The 21820-nt window shown below is 38.0% G+C and overlaps 1 protein-coding gene across 1 annotated transcript in view; it reads right to left on the bottom strand.

The window, feature by feature from the left end:
- Positions 1 to 21820, bottom strand: part of THSD7B (thrombospondin type 1 domain containing 7B) — a 746295-nt gene that overhangs the window by 499752 nt on the left and 224723 nt on the right. Inside the window, exon 4 of the mRNA XM_057745884.1 lies at positions 20894 to 21063. Coding sequence (XP_057601867.1) covers positions 20894 to 21063 — 170 coding nt within the window. The remainder of the gene's footprint in view (positions 1 to 20893; positions 21064 to 21820) is intronic.

The following is a 21820-nucleotide window of genomic DNA, read 5'->3' as shown; positions in this document are numbered from 1 at the left end:
CCCTGAAAGGAATTCTGACCCCCAAAATTGCAAGAACACCAAAGAGGATTTGACAGAATAAAGCTCCAAGGAAGCTTGTGAGAGTGCATGAGAACTTTCCAATGAGCACATATTGTAAAGGCTTGTACAAATTTAAAAAGGAGGAAACACAGCCAAGATCATATGTTAGTGACTTCTGCATGGCATTACAATAATGTTATAAGTGCTAAAGCTTGGAATAAATTGGGCCTGCAAAAATGCTAAAGAATGCAAAAGAGGGCAAGGGGTACTTTAAAAGTTTTATGGTAAAAAAATAAAAATGACTGGATGACTTTTCAGCTTGGCAAACAGAATAATGAGATATAAAGGGAAGAATTGCAATCGTAGTTTAAGAGTTAACATTTACTGAATCTTTTCTCAATGTCAGGTACTGAGCTAATAAGCATTTTATGTTTACTATTTTATACTATGTGTACAATAGCCCTGTGCAACGAGTGCTATTATTAATTGGCCTTATTTCAGGCTCGGAGGAAACAGGTTCCTAGAGGGTAATAAGTGACTTTGTGTAGGTCACACAGCTAGAGGAGGATATGGAATACGTCTGAACCCAACATTCTGAGTGCAGAGCCTGCCCTTTTAGGCACCATGCAATAGTGCACCTTTCAAATTCACATTGCTGCTGCTACTACTGAAATCCTTCTCTACAAGTGAAAAAGGTAGAAACATCTTGGTTAAGAAGGGATCAAAAATCTAAAGTAAGCAAAGAGATCCTGTAGCTTCTCAAAATAAAATTAACCTCCTGATCCAGGTAAATTACACCCCAGAAGAGCTAGAATTTACATATAACCAATGCCTCAACCACTGTTGAGATGGGAGAAAAGGGCCTGCAAGTTTGCTGCTTCCCTTTGGTATATAAACAAACCCATCCAAGCCCTCACCCCACACAGCTCTGGAAGGCCCGCCCCAGGGAACGGTCTGAGGGCTTCTCCAGGGTGCAAGAGCACTTCCTGGGGCAGATCCCATCTCCCCTCTGGACCGCTGGGCCAGCTGACCCAGGTGCCTTTGCGGCCTTGGCTCCACCACTACAGCTGGAGGACCCAAATCCCCCTTACTTCCCCAACAACCTTAGTCCCCACAGGCACGGTCAACAGGAGTCCTCCGTTACTAACCTGTAAGTTCATCAACACCACCAAAGGCTTAAGGATACCACAGGGAAATTACATCCGTCCCACAAGAAGCAACCTGCACCTCAGAGTTTAATGGCCATACCCCTTTCACAGGGAATCCTTTTTTACTCTCTTAGATAAAGAAATCGAGTCCCCATCTGCCCAGCTTCTTTTTTCAGACTCCACATAACTAGATGACCCATTAAAATTCCTACTCCCCACCTTCACCCAAGGAACTATGTCCCTTTAGGCTGCTTTAAGATAAACTATTCAGGGCCTTACTACACAAGAAATTTTAGACATGGAAGTGGAGGGAGAAAACAAACCAATTTTGAACAGGGAAAGAGGGTGGATGCCACAGGGTATTCAGTGTGATAATAATCCCAGGCCAAATTCAAAGGCTTATTTTTAAATAGACAAGTAACCACACAGAAAGGAAATCATACTTCATTATGAGATGATTAGAGTTCATTAAGCATCCTTTATGATGAAAGAATATGAAAATATGACCCTTGAAGATAAAGCTGAAGAGGGGGATGTTTGGTATAGAGAGAAAAATGTAGGGAGTTTGGTGACCAGCTTTAAATTTCTGAAGGGTTTTCATATGCAAAATAGATCAATTTTAGGTAGCTCCTAAGCACAGAGCTGAGAGAAATGGATGGAAATTAACAAGAAGCAATTCAACATAAGGGAAGTCTATGTAATAACTGGAACTTTATAGAGTCATAAGTTAGTTATCACTAGCATGCAATCTGAAACCACACAGAGGCACGCTTCCAAAGGAAATCACTGTGTCTGAGAAGGGTCTGCACCAGGCAATCAATCCAACCCCTTTCGGACCGCAGACGCCATGATTCCAGTATCTCAGTTAGTAAAGATCACAGGAATGGTCACAACCACACCGCTAGGGTTACACTTCGACGTCCAGCCTTCACTTGCATAAAGGAGAATTCGTTTGGAGCTGAGACACAGTCGCTTAATATCAGGCAGTTAATAAATATATCGCTATTATATGAACACAAGTGATAAAGTTTCCTGGTCTATTCCATCACTCTCCAATTAAAAGGAAACATTTCCAAGGACAAGTGTGCATAGGGCTTCTCTGAAAACGGAGGTGGATTTGAAGGGAGGAAGTGGGGACTCTAGTAATTATGGAGATGACAGAAGACGATGAAGAAAAACCCTTTGAGCAAGTAGGGTAAGGCTACGTATTCTGTTAAAAATATAGGAAGGAATTAGTCGTGCAACATGTGTCTTTTCAGCGACTGTCCCGTCCAGGCCCTTGAAATCAACCTCATCTGCCTACATACAAAATTAGCGATGGGCCTCACCCACCTGTCAGTCCCATCCCCCAGCCCCTAGCTCTCTCCTCTATCTCTCTGATGCAACCCCCTCCCAAGGTGGCTCTTACTTGAGTTATGAAGGACCTCCTTTTCTCCCCCTGGCTTCAATAATCCTCTGGATAGACATCAAAACTCTCAGACATGTTCCAGTATGTCCTCTAACACCAAGTATCAAGTCCACGTGAATAAAAGTTTCTTTCATGTCCTACATTTCCCCCCAAATGCTCACCCATACCGTCATTTGGAAATGACCATGAGGTACTCAGAAACAGATCTATTTCATAAGACCCCCACCCCATGATAAAAATGGTTAACACGTAGATAAAAAATGCTTGTAAATGGAAATGGAATGAGGAAAACTGCTGTGGAAAGCTGAGTTTAAAAGTAGTATGTAATGTTCAAAATAGGACGGGAAGAAAAAGAAAATAAAGCTCCTTTAAGAAGCCTTCCTTCTGACATAAAAAGATCAAAACACATTGATCTGTGACAACAGGGTCTACATTATACTGTGTAAGATCTTCCCCCCTACTAAGGATAAAAGAGAAAGGCAGAGAAAGTCTTACTAAATTGAGCTTCACATTTTAAGACAAGAGTGATCAGACTGGTCTATAGCCACCACGTCTTTTAAGGTTTACGTCTACCTGGAGCCATTTGGAAACTGAGTATAAAAATAATCATCTTCGCCTTTAGAGGTTACAGATTTTCAAGGATCTCTGACACAGTATTATCACAATAGACATTTTCTGCAGGGTCATAAAGAAAAGCCATGTAGCTTAGATAAAATATAAGAATCGCCAGGAAACAGAAATCCATAAAATCCTAGCTAAAAACAATTAGAGTTAGCAAGTCATTAAAAGCTTTGATGCTAAAACTGCAGACTCTACACTGAGCCCTGACATATAATTATCATTGGAAATAATTCTTATAGGAGCTCTGTAACTCCTGGGGCTGCTTTCCAGCCCCTAGAACTTGAATAGTTGCCAAATTTAGCTGGAAAGAAAGTATTAGACTAGTGAGTGTGAATAAAAAATCAGTGTAAGTTAGTATAGATGATGCACGTTTTCTAAGCACATTATCTCTTAGGCCAGGGAAATGAATGAAAAAGTGGGCCATGTGTTAGAAGTCTCAGGCACGGCCCTTTCCCTTAAGTCTGCAACTAACCAACTTTGAGAATCTGGCAAGTTCAGCTACGGCAGGTCTCAATTTGCATATTTAGGATAAAAATATTAAGTTGCGTCAGTGTTCCATGACCTTCCTCTTTTATAAGAATCACCTGCTTCATTACCTAAAAAATTTACAAATTTTAGACCCACACTAGACTCACTAAAGCAGAATGTCAGAGGAGAGCCAAGAAAGGTATATGTTTGACAAGTACCACAGGTAATTCATCTCACCAGGTCTGTGGATAATTACTGCTTAAATGTTACCTTAATTTTCCTCTCGGTTCCAAGATTCCATTGCTTTAATCTTGCTTTAAATAATAGTTTCTCATAGCCTAAACACATAGATGTGGAAAAGTACCCTTAACAAATAACTACATAGTTTACTTAAATGAAGTTATCAGTCTTGAAAACAATAGATATGGTTTCAAGCTTTATCCGATCTAAAGAATACTAAATGAGTCTGACCGATTTCATAATATATCCTAACCACAAAAAAGAAAATTGCAGGTATAGAATTTGGGGGAAATGGTGTACCTGTAGTGTCCCCAATCAACTCTGTTTCAGCGAAAGGAGACTATATAGATAACAGGAAAAAGATTATTACATATAAACAAATTTTCCTCAGAAAAAACTAAGTTTTTTCATTTACATTTCCTACTAGTATTTGATATACCTATGAGATGAGAATGAAAACATTCTATCATCTTTACTATAGAAAAGGATAAATTGAAGCCAGAATAGAGTAACCTATTCACCCAAGGCTAAGTTTCATCATCAGTGGTACAGACAGAATTAGAATTCTATTTACTTCATTCCCAGTTCAGTATTTCTCTCCACATAATTCCATTTTATCAAAGTGTAATAACTATTATCTCAATTTCATGTACATTTGAAAATGTCACAATTTTTTTAAAAGTTTGTTACCTTGATATTAATAGGTGACAACTTATAGATACAAACCTTTCATTGTCTGGAGTAGAATTTCCAGAATATCAGCTCTACCAACCAACAATTTGGCAGAATCATTTAAAATTTCACATCTCAAAAACTTCTGCAGGAGAAGCCAATCTGTTACATATTTATTTCTCTGTCCTTAATAAATTCTTCTCATAGCTTGCTGGATAAAACTGCACATCAATAGCCCAATACTTCTACAGTATCTGTTTCATTCAGGGAAACAGAACACATCTCCCAGGAGTCTGGAAGCTGCAATTTTCAAAAGAGAGAGGACATTTTCTAAATAGAAATATCTGGTGATTGTGTGTGTGTGTGTTTCACTGTAATAATTGCCTTCCATAAACAAACACCACAAGATAGGATACTGTAAAATGAGGTTCCTTTTAGCCAAAGATTTTGGAGGGCATGGGGCATTTTACAGTTTCATATAGTGGAGATGCTAGTTCCTGATTACAATCAGAGCCAGCAGATCACTCACTATATACGAGGGTGAGTCAAAAATTATCCGCACTCTGGCTGTAGAATTTATTTTAACTAACTTTTAGAAAAGACAAACACATCATTTTTCGACATAATCTCCTTGCTTTTCAATACAGTTTGTCTGTCTGTCAACAAGCTTTCGTATTCCCTCATTAAAAAATGTTTTAGGCTGAGCTGAGAGCCACGAATGCACCACTGTTTTCATTTCTTCATCAGAAGTGAATCTTCATCCTCACAGGGCTGCTTTCAGGGGACCAAACAGGTGAAATTCCGATGGCGCAAGATTAGGACTTATAGGGAGGATGCTTTAACACCCCAAAATGAAGTAATCCATGACAGACTTAGGTCTCAAAAAGTTTGTGCAAGATGGGTATCAAAATAACTCACGGAAGAGCATAAACAGAAGCATTGGATATCTGCAGACCAAATTTGGACTGATACTCTAAGGAAGGTGAAAGTTTCTAAAGAGAATCATTACTGGTGACAAGACATGGATTCATCATTATGAGCCTGAGAGTAAACAGCAGGGTATGGAATGGAAACATCCTCAATTGCCGACAAAGAAAAAGCTCAAAAGTCAACCATCAGCTGGAAAATTGATGCTTACAATTTTCTGGGATTCTCAAGGGCCAGTATTGGAACATTATCAGGAAAAAAGTTGAATAATCAACAGTGCTGGTTACAGTGAGATGCTTATTGAAGAGCTGAAGCCTAAACTTTGGATTAAACGCAGAGGACTGCTATCCAAGGTCATTGTGATCTTGCACGACAATGCATGTCCCCACACTTCTGACCACACTGTTGACACACTGCAAAAACTTCATTTTGAGGTGTGACCCAAGCTGAGCCAGCCTGAATCCTTTCATGGTATACGCCACACACAGTAGACAAACTGGAGTGTTTAGTACGTATCAGGTACTGGGCTATGATTTTTTTCTCCTTTAAATATAGATCATCTCATTTATTCCTGACAACTCTATGGTTATCTCCATTTTATTTTATTTTTATTTATTTGTTATTGGTTGCACCACGCTGCATGTGGGAACTTAGTTTCCCCATCAGGGATTGAACCCATGTCCCCTACACTGGAAGCAAAGAGCTTTAACCACTGGACCACCAGGGGAGTCCCATGTTATCTACATTTTACAGATGAAAAGACTGAAGGGCTTAGAGAGGCTATGTGACCTGCCCAACATTATACAGGTAGGAAACAGGGGAGCCAGCGCTCAAACATGGCAATCCCCACTTCAGAGCCTAAATTCTCTGTTCCCCCTAACTTCGTACCTCATACACATGTATACACAAGGACCACCCAGTTGTTTAATTTCAGAAAACCCCAAGTATTGATTTATTTCTCAGTAGAGCAAGGGTTTGAGTAGGCAGAATAATGCCTAAATCTTACTCCCTACTACCTGTGATACATTAAGCTACATGGTAAAGGGGAGTTAAGTTTGTGTGGAACTGAGATTGCTCATCAGCTGACCTTGAGATGGCAAGATTATTCTAGATTATCTGGGTGGGACCAATGAAATCACAAGGATCCTTACAAGTGGATGAGGGAGGAATAAACGTCATAGAAAGACACCTGAAGATGTTATGTTGAAGATAGAAGGAGTCCTGAGCCAAGAAATAAGCGGATAGTGGACCTATACCCAGGGAACACCATAATTCAAAAAGACACATGCACTCCAGTGTTCACTGCAGCACTATTTACAATAGCCAGGACATGGAAGCAACCTAAATGTCCATCAACAGATGAATGGATAAAAAAGATGTGGTACGTATATACAATGGAATATTACTCAGCTGTAAAAAGCAATGAAACTGGGACATTTGTAGAGATATGGATGGACCTAGAGACTGTCATACAGAGTGAAGTGAGTCAAAAAGAGAAACACAAACATCATATATTATCACATATATGTGGAATATAGAAAAATGGTACAAATCAGCTGGTTTGCAAGGCAGAAAAAGAGACACAGATGTAGAGAACAAACATATGGACACCAAGTGGGGAAAGTGGGGAGAATTGGGGGGGAATGAATTGGGAGATTGGGATTGCCATATATACATTATTAATAAGAAAAAAAATACCAAATTGTACAGCCTAAATATATGTAGTTTATTGTATGTTAACTGTATCTCAATAAAAGTTCTTAAAAAAGAAAGAAAGAAGGGGAGCCTCCCGAAGCTGGGAAAATGAGGAAGGACTGTCCACTAGAATCTCCAGAAGGAAGACAGCTCTGCTTACATCCTAATTTTAGCCCAGTGAGACCCATTTCACATTTCTGACTTCTAGAACTGTTAGAAAATCAATTTGAGTTGTCATTAAGTTTGTTACAGCATCAATAGGAAATTAATATAGGGGTGTAATTAGTAGAATAGAATGCCTGTGGCAGAGACAGTTAGATGCCCCTCTGTTTCTCTTCCAAATTGTATACCTGTTGCTAGAAAATGGCTGCTTAGCCAGGGGTCAGAGTTTCCAAGGATCCTGACTCCCCACTTCCCTCACTCATCTGCATTGAACCAGGGACGCAATGACTAATCTCTTAAGTGTACTGTGAAAGAGCATCAGCTCTGAATCAAGATATTTGAGATCTGGGTCCATGATTCTCCTGTTCTCTGCTGTCCAGGTGATGCGATGCTAGCTTCTAGCCACAGGATAGATACTCGGGCACAGAAAGGTCATCTAACTTGCTCAAGGCCATGCTGTGTGGCTAGAATATAATGAATAGAAGCATGGGTGCAGCAAGTTGAGGCTGGAGAGGTAGGCAAGGGCCAGATCATACATGGCTGTGTGAGAGATGTTAGGAAGTTTTAATTCAGAGGGAGTCACTGAAGTCATTTTCATGGGAATGATAGACTCAGGTAAGCTTCCTTGTAAAGTTGCTTCAGCTGGGGTGTGGAAAAGTAATAGCTCATAGTTATTCAGTGTTTATTGTATAAGGCTCTGTTCTAAGTGATGTGTTAGCATGTGTGTGTTCATTTAATCCTCACGGCACTCTACAAACTAGGAATGATCAACATCTCCACACAGCTTGTAAGTGAGAGGGTGAGCATCTGGACAGAGGTAGAGTGTCTGCGGAGACCACATGCTGAACCACATTAAATCTGCCCCTCTCTATTTATATGGGGGTAAGAGTAGAAGGAGGGAAATGAATCAGGAAACTATTACAGTAGTTCACAGGAGAAATAATGCTAGAAGGGGAGATAGAAATAAATGGAATAAACAAACAAACAGAGAGAAAGTAGAGCTGTAACCACACAGGACCCTGCAGGGCCTTCCCAGAACAGGCCCCTCACTCTTATAGTCTGCTTTACCTCCTCTCTAAGATACCCAGACAGCAGTATCTGATGCACATTTCCTGAGTTGCTTTACAGATGCTAAAACTCCCACCAAATGGAAGAAATTCACTACTTGAAGACCATGAGCACGTAGGAGCCCCCAGACCTAATGTCACTGCCCTGTTACCTCACCATCAACCAATCAGAGAATTGTGCACGAACTGATCACATGCCCTAGGACTCCCCGCCCTCACCTTGTCTTTAAAAAGGCTTTGCTGAAAGCCATTGAGGAATTCAGACTTTTTGCGCGCTAGCTGTCCTGGACTCTTCGTACGGCGCCTTACAATAAACGTTGCACTTTCCTTCACCACAATCCAGTATCAGTCTATTGGCTTTATTGCATATGGGCAAGCAGATGCAAGTTTTGGTTCAGTTACAGAATTAACAAAATTTCGTGATAGACTGAGTGTAGGTAAAGAGGTGAATGACAGTGAAATGACAAGGATATTGCCCAGGTTTCTGAACTTTTGGCAGGAGGACAGACAATTTCCTGAATTTTGGAACCCCAGAAAAGAATCTGATATGGGATTGGGCAGAACAATGAAAAGTACAATATGGGAACATTGCATTTAAAAAGCTACAGTTTATTCAAAAAGAGATATCTGGGTTCCCTGCTGAGCTCCAAGCCTAAAAGAACTGGGACAACTCAGATACATTTCATCAGCAGTTTGAAACAGAATCAAAGTCTTAGAAAAGCAGACTGAAAAAATAAAATGAACTACAATTATATATTCCACATGGAGACACTGAGACTCTTCGAATTAGAAGGGGTATCATGATTTAGCTGCTTTTTTCAGCTTTTTTCTTGACATGGAAATTGATTCTTCTCTCCATTATTGAGAAAATGGCCAGAAGACACAAAGAGTAATCTAACCATTCTTAAACACAGAGAGATCTTACTAAGTGACTCTTCCCTCTTGAGGATTGAACCTGGTGAGAAGTTCAAACTAGATCATGGAAAAATGTTAACAACTAAAATACGTTGGTGAGAAAGTTCTGAAACTTTCCTGCAGGAAGAGCTGGACCAGAAGTGGCTATTTCTTCTCCGTCCTACTTGCATTCACATATTCAACATGGCTGGAGAAATAGATTTGGCAGGAATAACTTTGTTTCAGAAATTGCGCTGCCAAGAGGAACCTCATTACCTCTTGGCTTGGTGTTCGAGAAAAATCTAATCCAGCTGACAAAATGAAGTTTAGTGAGACAACCAACTAAAGATGTTAAATGCACTAGTCTTAGCATGTTTTTTTCCAAATGCAATCTTCGACTCGGAAAAGGAGAACGTAAGTGTTCATTAATGAAGTGCAGGTGTATGTGAACAATTGCAGTGAAGAGAAAAGCCATCCCAATGTGAAAAGAAATGCCTGAAACTGAATGGTAAGACTAGAAGCAGAGGTTTCTATTCATTTGTTCAAGAAATACCAACTGAGCTTTTCCTACCTTTTGCTGGATGATGTACTAACTGCTGTGAAGTTGACCACAGGTACTGAAAATGGTATTGCTCTCAAGATTTATGCCAGAGGAAAAGGATAAGGAATGGGTAGAAATGAAAAAAAATTGGATTATGAGGAAGAGGAAATATATACAAGCAGAGGAAGGAAAATGAGGTTGAGGGAGGAAAAAAGAAAAGGAAAATGAAGGACAAAAAGAAGAGCTTTTACAGCTGCCACCATCCTTCAGGTTTATACTATGTCTCATCTAGATTATTATAATAAATTCTTAAAAACAGCATCTCTCATTCTTTGCTTTGATACTTACTTATTGAGTTTTGTTGTTGCTGAGCCCTCTAGAAAGCATAGCCTATGATGAGAATTAAGGTGTTAATACTTTATCTGGGAATTCCCCGGTGGTCCCGTGGTTAGGACTCTGCACTTTCATTGCAGGGGGTGCGGGTTTGATCCCTGGTCAGGGAGCTAAGATCCCTCACGCCACAAGGCATGGCCAAAAAAAAAAAAAAAAACTTTATCTGTGAGGTGCAAGGCTAGGAGGCAGTGATGGGGGGAAAAAACAGCAGGAGTAAAGCAGAGAAAATATAAAGCAATGCTATGCGAGATGTTTTGCTGGCTACGAGTTTACAATAGACCACAAAGATATATAGCAGATTTGTGTATTTAGAAAACAGGATTTCTCTGGAAGGATTAAAAGAATATATTGGAACAATGTACAGGTGCACTGGGAATAGCCTGGGTCCCTCCTAAATCATATGACCCTTTGGTGACATTTCACTCCTCAAAAAGCTAAGTTTTCTACCATTTCAGGTTGTATCTCACAGATTGAACTAATTGGCCCCATAGCTGCTACTTAGGAAGCCAGATCCCATGCACCACAACATGGTGTTTTATTCAAGTCTGAAAGTGGACTGAGAACCACATCCTTGTAGAGTATCAGCCAAGAGAAAGAGAGACGACGGTGATAAAAGAAACAGGAGGAGGCGCAAAGCTTGAATTCAGTTCAAGCATCTTTTATGCGTCAGACACTGTGCTAAGTGCTGGAAAAACAACACTGACCATCACAGATGAAGTCCCCAACTTCACAAACCCTGCACAAAAGCCTGTTTAACAGTGCACACAAGCAGTGCAACTACAATGCAGTGAGACAACATGGCTGGGGAGCAGAGAGCCTACGTCATCTCAAAGGATTCCCAGAAGGAATAAGTTCTAAGAAGCAGAGGTTATCCAGGTGATAGGTCAGAGCCAGGGAGGAAGTTCATGAGGGTGAAGGGGAATAAGGGAGACCTTAGGATCGTGGTCAATGGTCAGACAGACACTGGCTCCAAAGGATTAGAATGCTAAAGAAAATGTTCAGTATTGTTGGAGTGGTGCACAGGCATGGAGAGGGTAACACCTCAAGTCCTATCATCTCATGACCATTATAAGGCCAAAGACCAGAGCCTAGAATTCTACCTCTACCCTAAAACCATGGCCCTTACCTCCATCCGCTCCACATTCATGTCCAACTTGATTATGGGTTTTACGCTATACGTGCTAAGACTTCCCATTTCTGTCTTTACTCACGTGGTTTGCTTCACCTGGGGTTCTGTTCCCTTCACATAAACCTCTGTCTAAAGCATGCCCTTCCTCTACGGCACATATAAGAGCTTTCTTCTTAATAAACCTACCCTATGGCCCTCACATCTCACTGGTTTAGCCTCCACTTCCCTAAAATTTCTATTTTCTCTTAAGGTACTTGTCTCACTTCTGTAGTTATTTGTCTCGTCTCCCCTCCTAGAGTGTTAAAGATCAAAAACTGACAGAAATAATTTGAAATCATTTGTGGTTTCTAGGATCTCTTTTCTCTGGAGAACAACAGAGGGGGATATATTTAAATCTAAAAATTATTCACCAATCAACTACCTAGTGTATTGAGCTAAGATCACTGGGCAGAGCCAGCGTTTCAGTTGAAGTTGGCCCAGCGACCATCTTTGTTTTCTTTCCCTTACATTCCTCCTCCATCTTTCCACAGGGACCATTGCCATCACTTTATGATCCTCTTATCTTCTATTTAACATGATTTCATTCCGGGGCCTCCAGACCACCTGGTCTTGACATGGAATGCTGATCTCCAGATAGAAGATCATTTTGGTTCTGTCAACAGTGAAACAGTTTCTTTCTCTGTGTTACCCAAAAAGCAAGAAAAAAATTAACAAAACAATATTTTACTTTCCCTTGAAGAGTTTTCCATTTTGAATTCCACAGCATTAACAATTTGCCTTTTGCATGATAGATGCTGGCACTTGGAAATACAAAGAAGAAGGACCCCAGCATGTCTTTCAAGGCCTTTACAGCTTAATGAGTAACAAGGATTATAATATGAATGGCCAGATATTCAGGCAAAAAGTGATGTGTTGTTACAGGGGTATGGACTAAGTGCAATTTTAGGATTAGAAAAGCTAAACTATTACTGGTAAAACCACTGGAAAAATCCAAACTCACAGTCTAGTTCCAGGTCCTTGACTATCTCCCTCCTCTAACTTGCCATATGCTCTGGTTTCAGTAGTACATGGTACTGAATTATCAATTCAGTTGTGTTAATTCTGAATAAATATATGACATACTAAACAAAAAAGAATATGCGTTCTTCCTTTTTAGGAGATCAAATTAAGCAGGGCTCACATGTTATAAAAAAGGCCCATTTTTCCACAAGCTAATTAACACCCCCCCCAACCAGTAGTAACTTCTACTCAAACTTCTACTCAGTGGTAGACTTTCTCTTCAAATATTCTGCTTCTACCCTTTGTCAAGGGAAGCACTCTCCTGGTCTTATTTCAGTCATGTGAATTAAACCTGAGATAAATAAATTTAAAATGTTTTTAATGTCAAGAACAGGCTGATAATCTAATGAATGCTTAAAGTTGGCACTCTTCAATACTTTCACTAAGTACAGTAATTCAATAAACATTTGTTATACTAAGATAAGTTTGTTACACTTGATTGAAAAAATCACTAAAATGAGATACACATGCAATGAAACAGAACCACTAGAAACTAATCTCATTGTAGACTCCTGGTGACCTAATTCCCTCTAAGTATCTAATATTCCTTTCCTTTTAAACTTTTCTCAGCTTTCACACGTTTGGAGCGAATATTTGAACTATTCTTGTATATACTCTACAGAGTCCCAATAATTGAGTATGTTGCCCAGGTAGAAAGATTACAGGCCTATAGTCTTCTAACTCTTGGTCTCATGTGAACTACCACCCAATATCCTGCTATTAATTACCAAAAGTTATTTCATTCAGTTATCTGTGCTTCTCTGTTACAATAAACCAAGAGAAAATGCTGTAACCCCACAGAAACAGTCTCATTTCTCTTCTAAGGGTCCACACTAAGGGAATTTCTAAACAGGTTATCTTCCTGACACTTTATTCTCACACCCAAGTGAGCTTATTGACTTTTCAACAGATTTCTAAAGACAGGTAAAGGACATTTCTGGATTTCTAGACCCTCAAATGATGGTGGAACACCTCTTCAATTGCCTCTTAAGAAATCTGCTCATCAGCTCATAATGTAAATTACCTTATTTATTTCATATCTCAGAAAGTTTTTGTATAATCAAGGAAGTTTGCATATAGGACATGACCATTCATGAGAATTCTCTTCGCACACTGACGTCTGTACTTTTTAATCCTTTACCCCCTTATTGCCCCTCCCCCTTACTCTCTCCCCACTGTTAAAGACCAGCTTGTTCTCTGTATCTGTGAGTCTGTTTATGTTTTCTCATATTCATCCATTTGTTTTATTGTTTAGATGCCATGCATAACATCACACAGTACTTGTCTTTCTCTGTCTGACTTAATTCACTAAGCATAATACCTTCTAAATCCATTCAAGTTGTTGCAAATGGAAAAATTCCATTCTTTTTTTTTTTATGGTTGAGAAGTATTCCATTTTATATATGTATATACCACATCTTTTTTATCCACTCTTGCACTGATGGACATTAAGGTTGCATCCATATTATAAATAATGCATTATGAACACTGGAGTACATATATCTTTTTGAATTAGTGTTTTTGCTTCCTTCAGATATATACCCAGGAGTGAAATTACTAAATCATATGGCAGTTCTATTTTTATTTTTTTGAGAAACCTCAATACTGTTTTCCACAGAGGCGGCACCAATTTACATTCCCACCAAGAGTGTATGAGGGTCCCCTTTTCTCTATGTCCTAGTCAATATTTGTTATTTGTGGTCTTTTTGACTATGGTCATTCTGACAGGTATGAGGTGATATCTCTTTGTGGTTTTGATTTGCATTTCTCTGATGATTAATTATATTGAGCATCTTTTCATGTGCCTGTTGGCCACGTGTATATCTTCTTTAGAAAAATGTATGTTCAGGTCTTCTGCCTATTTTTTAATTGGGTTGTTTGTTTTTTTTTTGATGTTTTGTTGAATAAACTGTTTATATATTTTGGGTATTAACCCCTTATTGGTCACATCATTTGCAGATATTTTCTCCCTTTCAGTGTGTCATCTTTTGTTTTATTGATGGATTCCTTCACTGTGCAAAAGCTTTTAAGTTTAGATTCCATTTATTTTTGCTTTTACCTTTATTTTTCACCTTCGAAGACAGATCCCCCCCAAAAAATATTGCTATGATTTATGTCAAAGTGTGTTCTGCATATATTTTCTTCTAAGAGCTTTATGGTTTCCAGTCTTACATTTAGGTCTTTAATTCACTCTGAGTTTATTTTTGTATGTGGTGTTAGAGAATGTTCTAATTTCATTATTTTACATATAGCTGTCTAATTTTCCCAGCACTACTTATTGAAATGAAGATACTGTCCTTTCTCCAATGTATATTCTTGCCTCCTTTGTCATACATAACTTTACCACAAGGGTGTGGGTTTACTTCTGGGCTCTAAATTCTGTTCCACTGATCTATGTGTCTCTTTCTGTGCCAATGCCATACTGTTTTGATGACTGAATCTTTGTAGTATAGTCTGAAGTCAGGGAGTGTGATATAACCAATCCTGTTCCTCTTTCTTAAAATTGTTTGGCTATTCTTTTGTGTTTTCTTTTTATATTTTATATAAACACATGAAATTTTAAGTTATTTGTTCTACCTCTGTGAAAAATGCCAATAGCATTTTAATAGAGATTGCACTAAGAGTGTAGACTGCCTTGAGTAGTATGGTCATTTTAACAATATTGATTCCTCCAATCCACAAGCACAGTGCATCTTTCTATCTGTTTGTGTTGTTTTCATTTCTCTCATCAGTGTTTTATACTTTTTCAAGTACACTTCTTTTACCTCCTTAGTTAGGTATATTCCTAGGTAATTTATTCTTTTTGATGTGATTGTAAATGGGATTATTTGCTTAATTTCTCTTTCAACAAACTATGGCTTGTTGTTAGCATATAGAAATGCAACATATTTCTGTATATTAATATTGGATACTACAACTCTACTGAATTCATTGATGAACTCTAATATTTCTGTCATCTTTAGGATTTTCTATGTATAATATCACTTCATCTGCAAAGATTGATAGTTTTTACTTCTTCCTTTCTAACTTGGATTCCTTTTATTTCTTTTTCTTGTCTGAGTGCTGTGGCTAGGACTTCAAATACAATGTTGAATAAAAGTGTTCAGAGTGGGCATCTTTGTCTTGTTCCTGATCTTAGATAAAATGCTTTCATATGATTCAGCATGATGTTAGCTGTGGGCTTATCACATACGGTCTTTATTATGTTCCTTTTGTATCCACTTTGTGGAGAATGTTTTATTCTCCACAATAAATGGATGTTTTACTCTCATCCATAAATGGATGCTGAATTTTTTCAAAGGCTTTTTGTGCATCTATTGAGATAATCATATAATTTTTATTCTTCAAGCTGTTAATGTGGTTTATTACATTAATTGATTTGAGGACATTGAACCACAAATGTGGTTCATGTATTGTTCAATTCTAACTGCTAATATTTTGTTGAGGATATGTGCATCTATGTTCATCAGTTATATTGGCCCATAATTTTCTTTTTTCTTTTTTTTTTTTTGTAGTGTCTGGTTTTGGTATCAGGGTGACATTGGTCTCATAGAATGAATTCAGAAGTATTACTTCCTCTCAAATTTTTTGGAGATTTTCAGAAGGATGGGTGTTAACTCTTCTCTAAGAGTTTGGGAGATTTCACCTGTGAAGCTATCTGGTCCTAGATTTTTATATGTAGGGAGTTTTTTGTTTTTGTTTTTTTTAGTTACTGATACAATTTCATTACTGGTAATTGATCTGTTCATATTTCCTGTTTCTTCCTGGTTAGGTCTTAGGGGATTGAACACGTCTAGGGATTTGTTCATTTCTTCTAAGTTGTCTACTTTATTGACATAGTTGTCCAGAGTAATCACTTGTGATCTTTTGTATTCCTGGGCTGTTGGTTGTAATGTTCCCTCTTTCATTTTTGACTTATTGATTTGGGTCATCTCCCTTTTTATCTTGATGGATCTGGATAAAGGTTTATCAATTTTGTTTATCTTTTAAAAGAACCAGCTCTTAGTTTTCATTGATCTTTATATATTTTTTTTAGTCTCTATTTCATTTATTTCTGTTCTGATATTTATAATTCCTTTCCTTCTACTAACTTTGGGTTTTGTTGGTCCATCTCTTTCTAATTCTTTTAGGTGTAAGGTTAGGTTGTTCATTTGAGATTTTTATTTCCTGAGGTAGGCTTGTATTGCCACAAACTTCTTCCCATACCAGTTCACATGCCACCACTGAATACAAACCTCTTTTATTTTCATATGTTCTCCCTGTCTCCACTTAGAAAATTCTCTCCTGTTGATCATCCAAACTCTCTTTAAGCATCATTTCCATTATGAAGACTACTCTAGGCATCATTAAATGACTTTAACTATGTCATTCATATATATATACATATACACATATATATATATGGCCTATATATTACAAACATACATACATATATATATATATAAAAGACTCTGCTGAAGACACATTACCTAAGACATTATAGCATAATTGTTAGTATAAATGTTGTTGCAATTAAAAGACTGTAAATTAAGGAGGCATCTTTATGATTTCAGTTTCTAGTATAGACCCTAAAATATAGCGAGTACATAACAAATTATTATTTAAAAAAAGTAGGTGTGACTGTCATCCACTTTTTACTCATCAAACCAACATATTTAAAACTAGGACATGTTCTCTTATCTTATCATTTACTGACTTAATGCCAACTCTGGGCCCAGTATGATAAAGACATAGGACTTTCAAGAACTATCTTACAGGTGTGGAGTTGTCAACTAATACATTTAACAATTCAAAGCTATATTAGGTCCATTCTTGAAGTAGCTGTGTCCATTTAATGCCAAATATTGAAACTAAAACATGAGCTTAACTGCCACCACACCAATATTTTTTCCAATATTTTATTTAGTTTCCTAGATTTGTGTTTTGTTTTATTTCCTTCACCATATAAATACACTGTATTTCTATGCCACTTCACCCCACATTTCTTGACATGCCAATCTCTAGGCCACACTGTCATGAATGGAATAAAATTCTCCCTGTCTTTATTAGACTTTTGGAAGTGTGTCCTTTGTTTCAATGTTTTACTATCTGAGAAATGACCCTTGAATGCAGGCTGAGTGGTTTTAATTCCACCTGAAAAAAGGGCAGGAAGAAAATTGTCTCACCAAATCCAAGCTTTTAGATTTGTAGGTAAGCATCACTCTTGCTGGTGCTTCTGGTTTATAAAAGAGAAACACAATTCTCTCTACAACAATAACTAGTAAACAAAATCATAAATACTCTGCTACATTTTCATTCACAATCTATTGGTTTGGCTACTATTACTAGTAACACTTCTCATATTGATTATTATAGCACTATTTCAGCTTCAGTTAAAACACCACATGGACAATGAACAGCAGAACCAGGTAAACACGCCATAGATGTTGTTATACTCCCTCAAACACCATGAATTGAGGTCAAATGGAGAATTGGATATCAACAAGAATAAGCTGGCAACAGAATTGCACTGAAGTCCTAACAGCCTCAGCATCCAGCAAGAGACTCAGAGGCCCTTGGGAGATTAGCACTCTTTTCTGTTTTTGTTTGTGTTTGTTTGTTTTGTTTTGTTTTTCATTCTGGTATCTAGAAATTCTATTGCATTTTATTTCATGAGAGATCCATGGAAATGAATCTTATTTTTTTTCCCCAAGATTGTGGATTCCTCTATGATCAGGTTCTTGTGGCAGGGCAGGAACAGAGACACAGACATAGAGAATGGGCTTGAGGACACGGGAGGGGATGGAGGATGGGGCGCAGTCAGAGAGTAGCATTGACATATATACACTACCAAATGTAAAATAGATAGCTAGTGGGAAGCTTCTGCAGAACACAGGGAGATCAGCTCTGTGCTTTGTGACAACCTAGAGGGGTGGGATGGGGAGGGTGGGGGGGAGGCTCAAAAGGGAGGGAATATGGGGATATATATATAAATATAGCTGATTCACTTTGTTGTACAGCAGCAACTACCACAACATTGTAAAGCAATTACACTCCAATAAAGATGAAAAAAAAAAAAAGAAAGAAAAAAAGATCAGGTTCTTGGAATGCAGAGCAACTAATTCACAATGGATGGTGGGATTTTCAAGGAAGAAAGAGTCAAGCAATTCCACTCCAGAGAGTGAACAAAGTATCCTGGAGCCGAAGGAAAAGTTAACCTTGTGGAAAAGTCAATTATGACCCAGAAGAGAGTTTCTAAAATTCAATGCTATTAAAATTCCCTCTCCCTTCAAAATTTAACACAATAATTTTAAAAACTGAAAACAAAAAGCGGATCTTCACAAAAACTGAAATGCAAAAAATGTCACCAATTTTGGCCTTTGTTACTGCATTAGCAGAAAGGTTAGAAATATTTAAATTCTGCCTCTTTAATTGGGCAAACACACTCTTTGGTCCCTTATAATTGCAATTCAATTGTTCTCTTGTATTTGACTTGAGCCAAGAAGAAGTCTTCATGTTGCCAGATTTATCAAGGTATACCCACAAATGATAACAGTAGGAAATTAAAGCATTTATAAGAAAGGAAAGTAATGGCTACATAATCTTTCTGGTTCATTTCCACACAAGAGCAAAATCAAGCCTTCATTAATGATTACAAAGATAAATAGTAAGCTATACCATGCCCTTAATGCAATGTGGCTGTTCAGTATTTCCAATGCACCAATACTTTGACTACTGTATTCAAATTTCTACAAGAGTACATGGCTGCATCATATACACCCATGTGTATGTATCTTCTTCCCACATCTAAGCGCTCCCTGCCTCCAAGAACTGGGTTACCAGGCTTAGGCTTTTTAAGCACTTTCTATTTCCATGTGAACCAAAGTACTAATTTTGAAGTATGACTTGTCCTAAGATTTTTTTCCTCTTTTTTAGAAGCTTGAAGCATATTGTATCATGGTTTCATGGGCTGCTAAATCTGCGTTTAATGCCCCTACTCTATATAACATCCCCCAACATGCAGCATATGATTCCCAACTCTAAAACACCATCTTTCCACTTTCTTCCTAATTACAATCTTTATGCCCAGCATGTTTCCAAGAAAGCTGGAAAGATTAAGGTTGAAGAAATTTTTTAAATAGATGACCTGTAAGAAAAGCTATTTTTACTAAAGAAACTAGGAAGATGAAGATGTCAACAGAAGATGAAACATTAAAGCTGAAAATAGATTATAACATATCAGTTCTACAATATTCTTATATATGTGTTGACCCCTGAAGATCTTAGCTCTGCAGACAACAGTAAGAGAGAAGAAGGAGAACATGGAATAGAAAGATCACCAAGGTCTGAAAGAATAATCTGAAGCTTTTTGTCTAAATTCTGTTCTTCCAAATTCAGAGTAAGCACAGTCATGTTCTATCCTGGAAGAGAAAGTTTGTTAATTGTCACTTTCCAAAGGTGACATTAGAGAAGGAAGAAAATTTAACTATTATTCTTTAAATAACTCTAGCTCTATAAATGTGGGCTGTAACTTCAATTGCTGAGGCAAATGCTAAGTAGTCTGTAAAGGCAATCCCTCTATGATTCTGGCAGTGAATCATCCAAGGCTGTGGTCATGGCCTCTGAAATGATGAGAGGCCATGTCACAAAAAAAGGCACGTGGTATGAAAAGCTTTACAGGATAAAATGGATGGATCTCAACAACAGGAAAGCTCACACCTTCTCTCCCTAACCAAGTCCTACAGTAGAGAATGTACATGCACACTCAAGGAAACATTCCCACCTCGACCACTTCTACAGAGAGTACTGCTGGGTTCTCCAATGTGCCTAGAACAGGCCATACAATATTCTAGAGTGGAAGCACTATTGCACACTCTTGGCTTTTCAATCCAATGACTTAAGTAAATCTGGGCCAGTTTGTCAGTCCTTATATGTTATCACTATCCCAAACTCTGAAACAAATGGATTGCAAAAGAGATAGGCCTAAAAGAGAGCCTATCATGAAGGAATTTGTTTTTTCTCCATCTTTTCCTTCTCCTTCTTTTAATATTATTGCAAACCTGGCAATAAATTAATGATATCTGAAAGTGATATGTCTTTAGAAATTCCCACACTCACAAACACACACAAAACCTTTCTTACAGGAAAAAAAGAAAAGAATGCTACTAATTCTTTGCCAACTGACTCACTCCAGCAGACCAGCCCCTTAGTGTGTAGCAATCATTTCTGCTGCAGATCTTAGCTATAAATTTCCAATGATCCTTTGAGATTGATGATATTATTATTATTACTAGTATCTTTAACTATTCCAAACCACTGCAAGTAGCAGAACTTAAGGATAGTTTGCAAATAGTCAATAAAATATTATATTTGTGAATGCTGAGGCTCCATTATATCAAGGAGGATATGAGGAGATAGTGCTGGAATTGATTTGCATTCCACTGATTTTCATTCTAGCAGCAGCATCTGTTCCCAGAACTGACTGCCTACCTTCCTTGGCCCTCTGTGCTGTGGACGCTGGTGTGCTCTGGGCACAGTACACCTCCCGGGTCTGGATCCCACCTCCACAAATGGGTCCCGTCACATGCCAGTGGGGGTCCTGCTGCTCCAGGAGGAGAGAGACTTGGCATTCTTTCCATTCAGAGGTCCTCCAGGAATACCTGTTTGGTTTGATTTGTTTAAAAGAAGAAGAAGAAGTAAGGAAAATATAAAATTCTACAAGAAACTTAAGTCATTGATATCAAATGTGCATAATCATCTCTCTAGTACCAAATCTTTGCCTAATGGATAAAGATGTTTACCAGCTTTGAATACAAAATCCATTTCCTACATAAAAATCACAGCAGCCTATCATACTTAAAGCACAGGACCAAAGGATCGAAGGAAGAAAATATGAATAAATAGTAGATATGTGTCACCCTTAAAGCTGTAAGAGAGTAAAGAATTAGAGGAAGGAGCCTAATTCACAGCCGATGAACATGTCATGGGGTTTCATTTCACAAACCTCCAGATGATTTTGTGTGAAAGTTGGTCTTTCTTTTTTAATTAGCAGTGCATGAATATGTGAATATTGTTTTAAATGGATAGAGATTACCTCCAGTTTTTGAACCTTCTTGATATAGGAAAGTATTTCTATCTGTTTGACCCCACTGGGATAAAGGTATACATATTAAAAATGAGTTCACAATGTGCCACTATAATTAATGAGTATACTTTTATACATACAGGCATACTATTGTTATACTGATTTAGAATATGTCCTACTGGTTTATTACTACTTGAGATGCATACTAACAGATATACACACACATAAAGGGAGAAAGCATAGTGAAGTTTATACACAACTTGCAGAAAACAAAACCAGCATAACAACACGACACTCATACCTGGAGAACGATTTCAGACAGAATTTCCTTT

The sequence above is a fragment of the Hippopotamus amphibius genome, chromosome 8 (assembly GCF_030028045.1).
Source record: "Hippopotamus amphibius kiboko isolate mHipAmp2 chromosome 8, mHipAmp2.hap2, whole genome shotgun sequence".
Taxonomy (NCBI): Eukaryota; Metazoa; Chordata; class Mammalia; order Artiodactyla; family Hippopotamidae; genus Hippopotamus; species Hippopotamus amphibius.
Note: the sequence above shows the minus strand (reverse complement) of the source record. Positions and strands in the feature narration are given on the sequence as shown.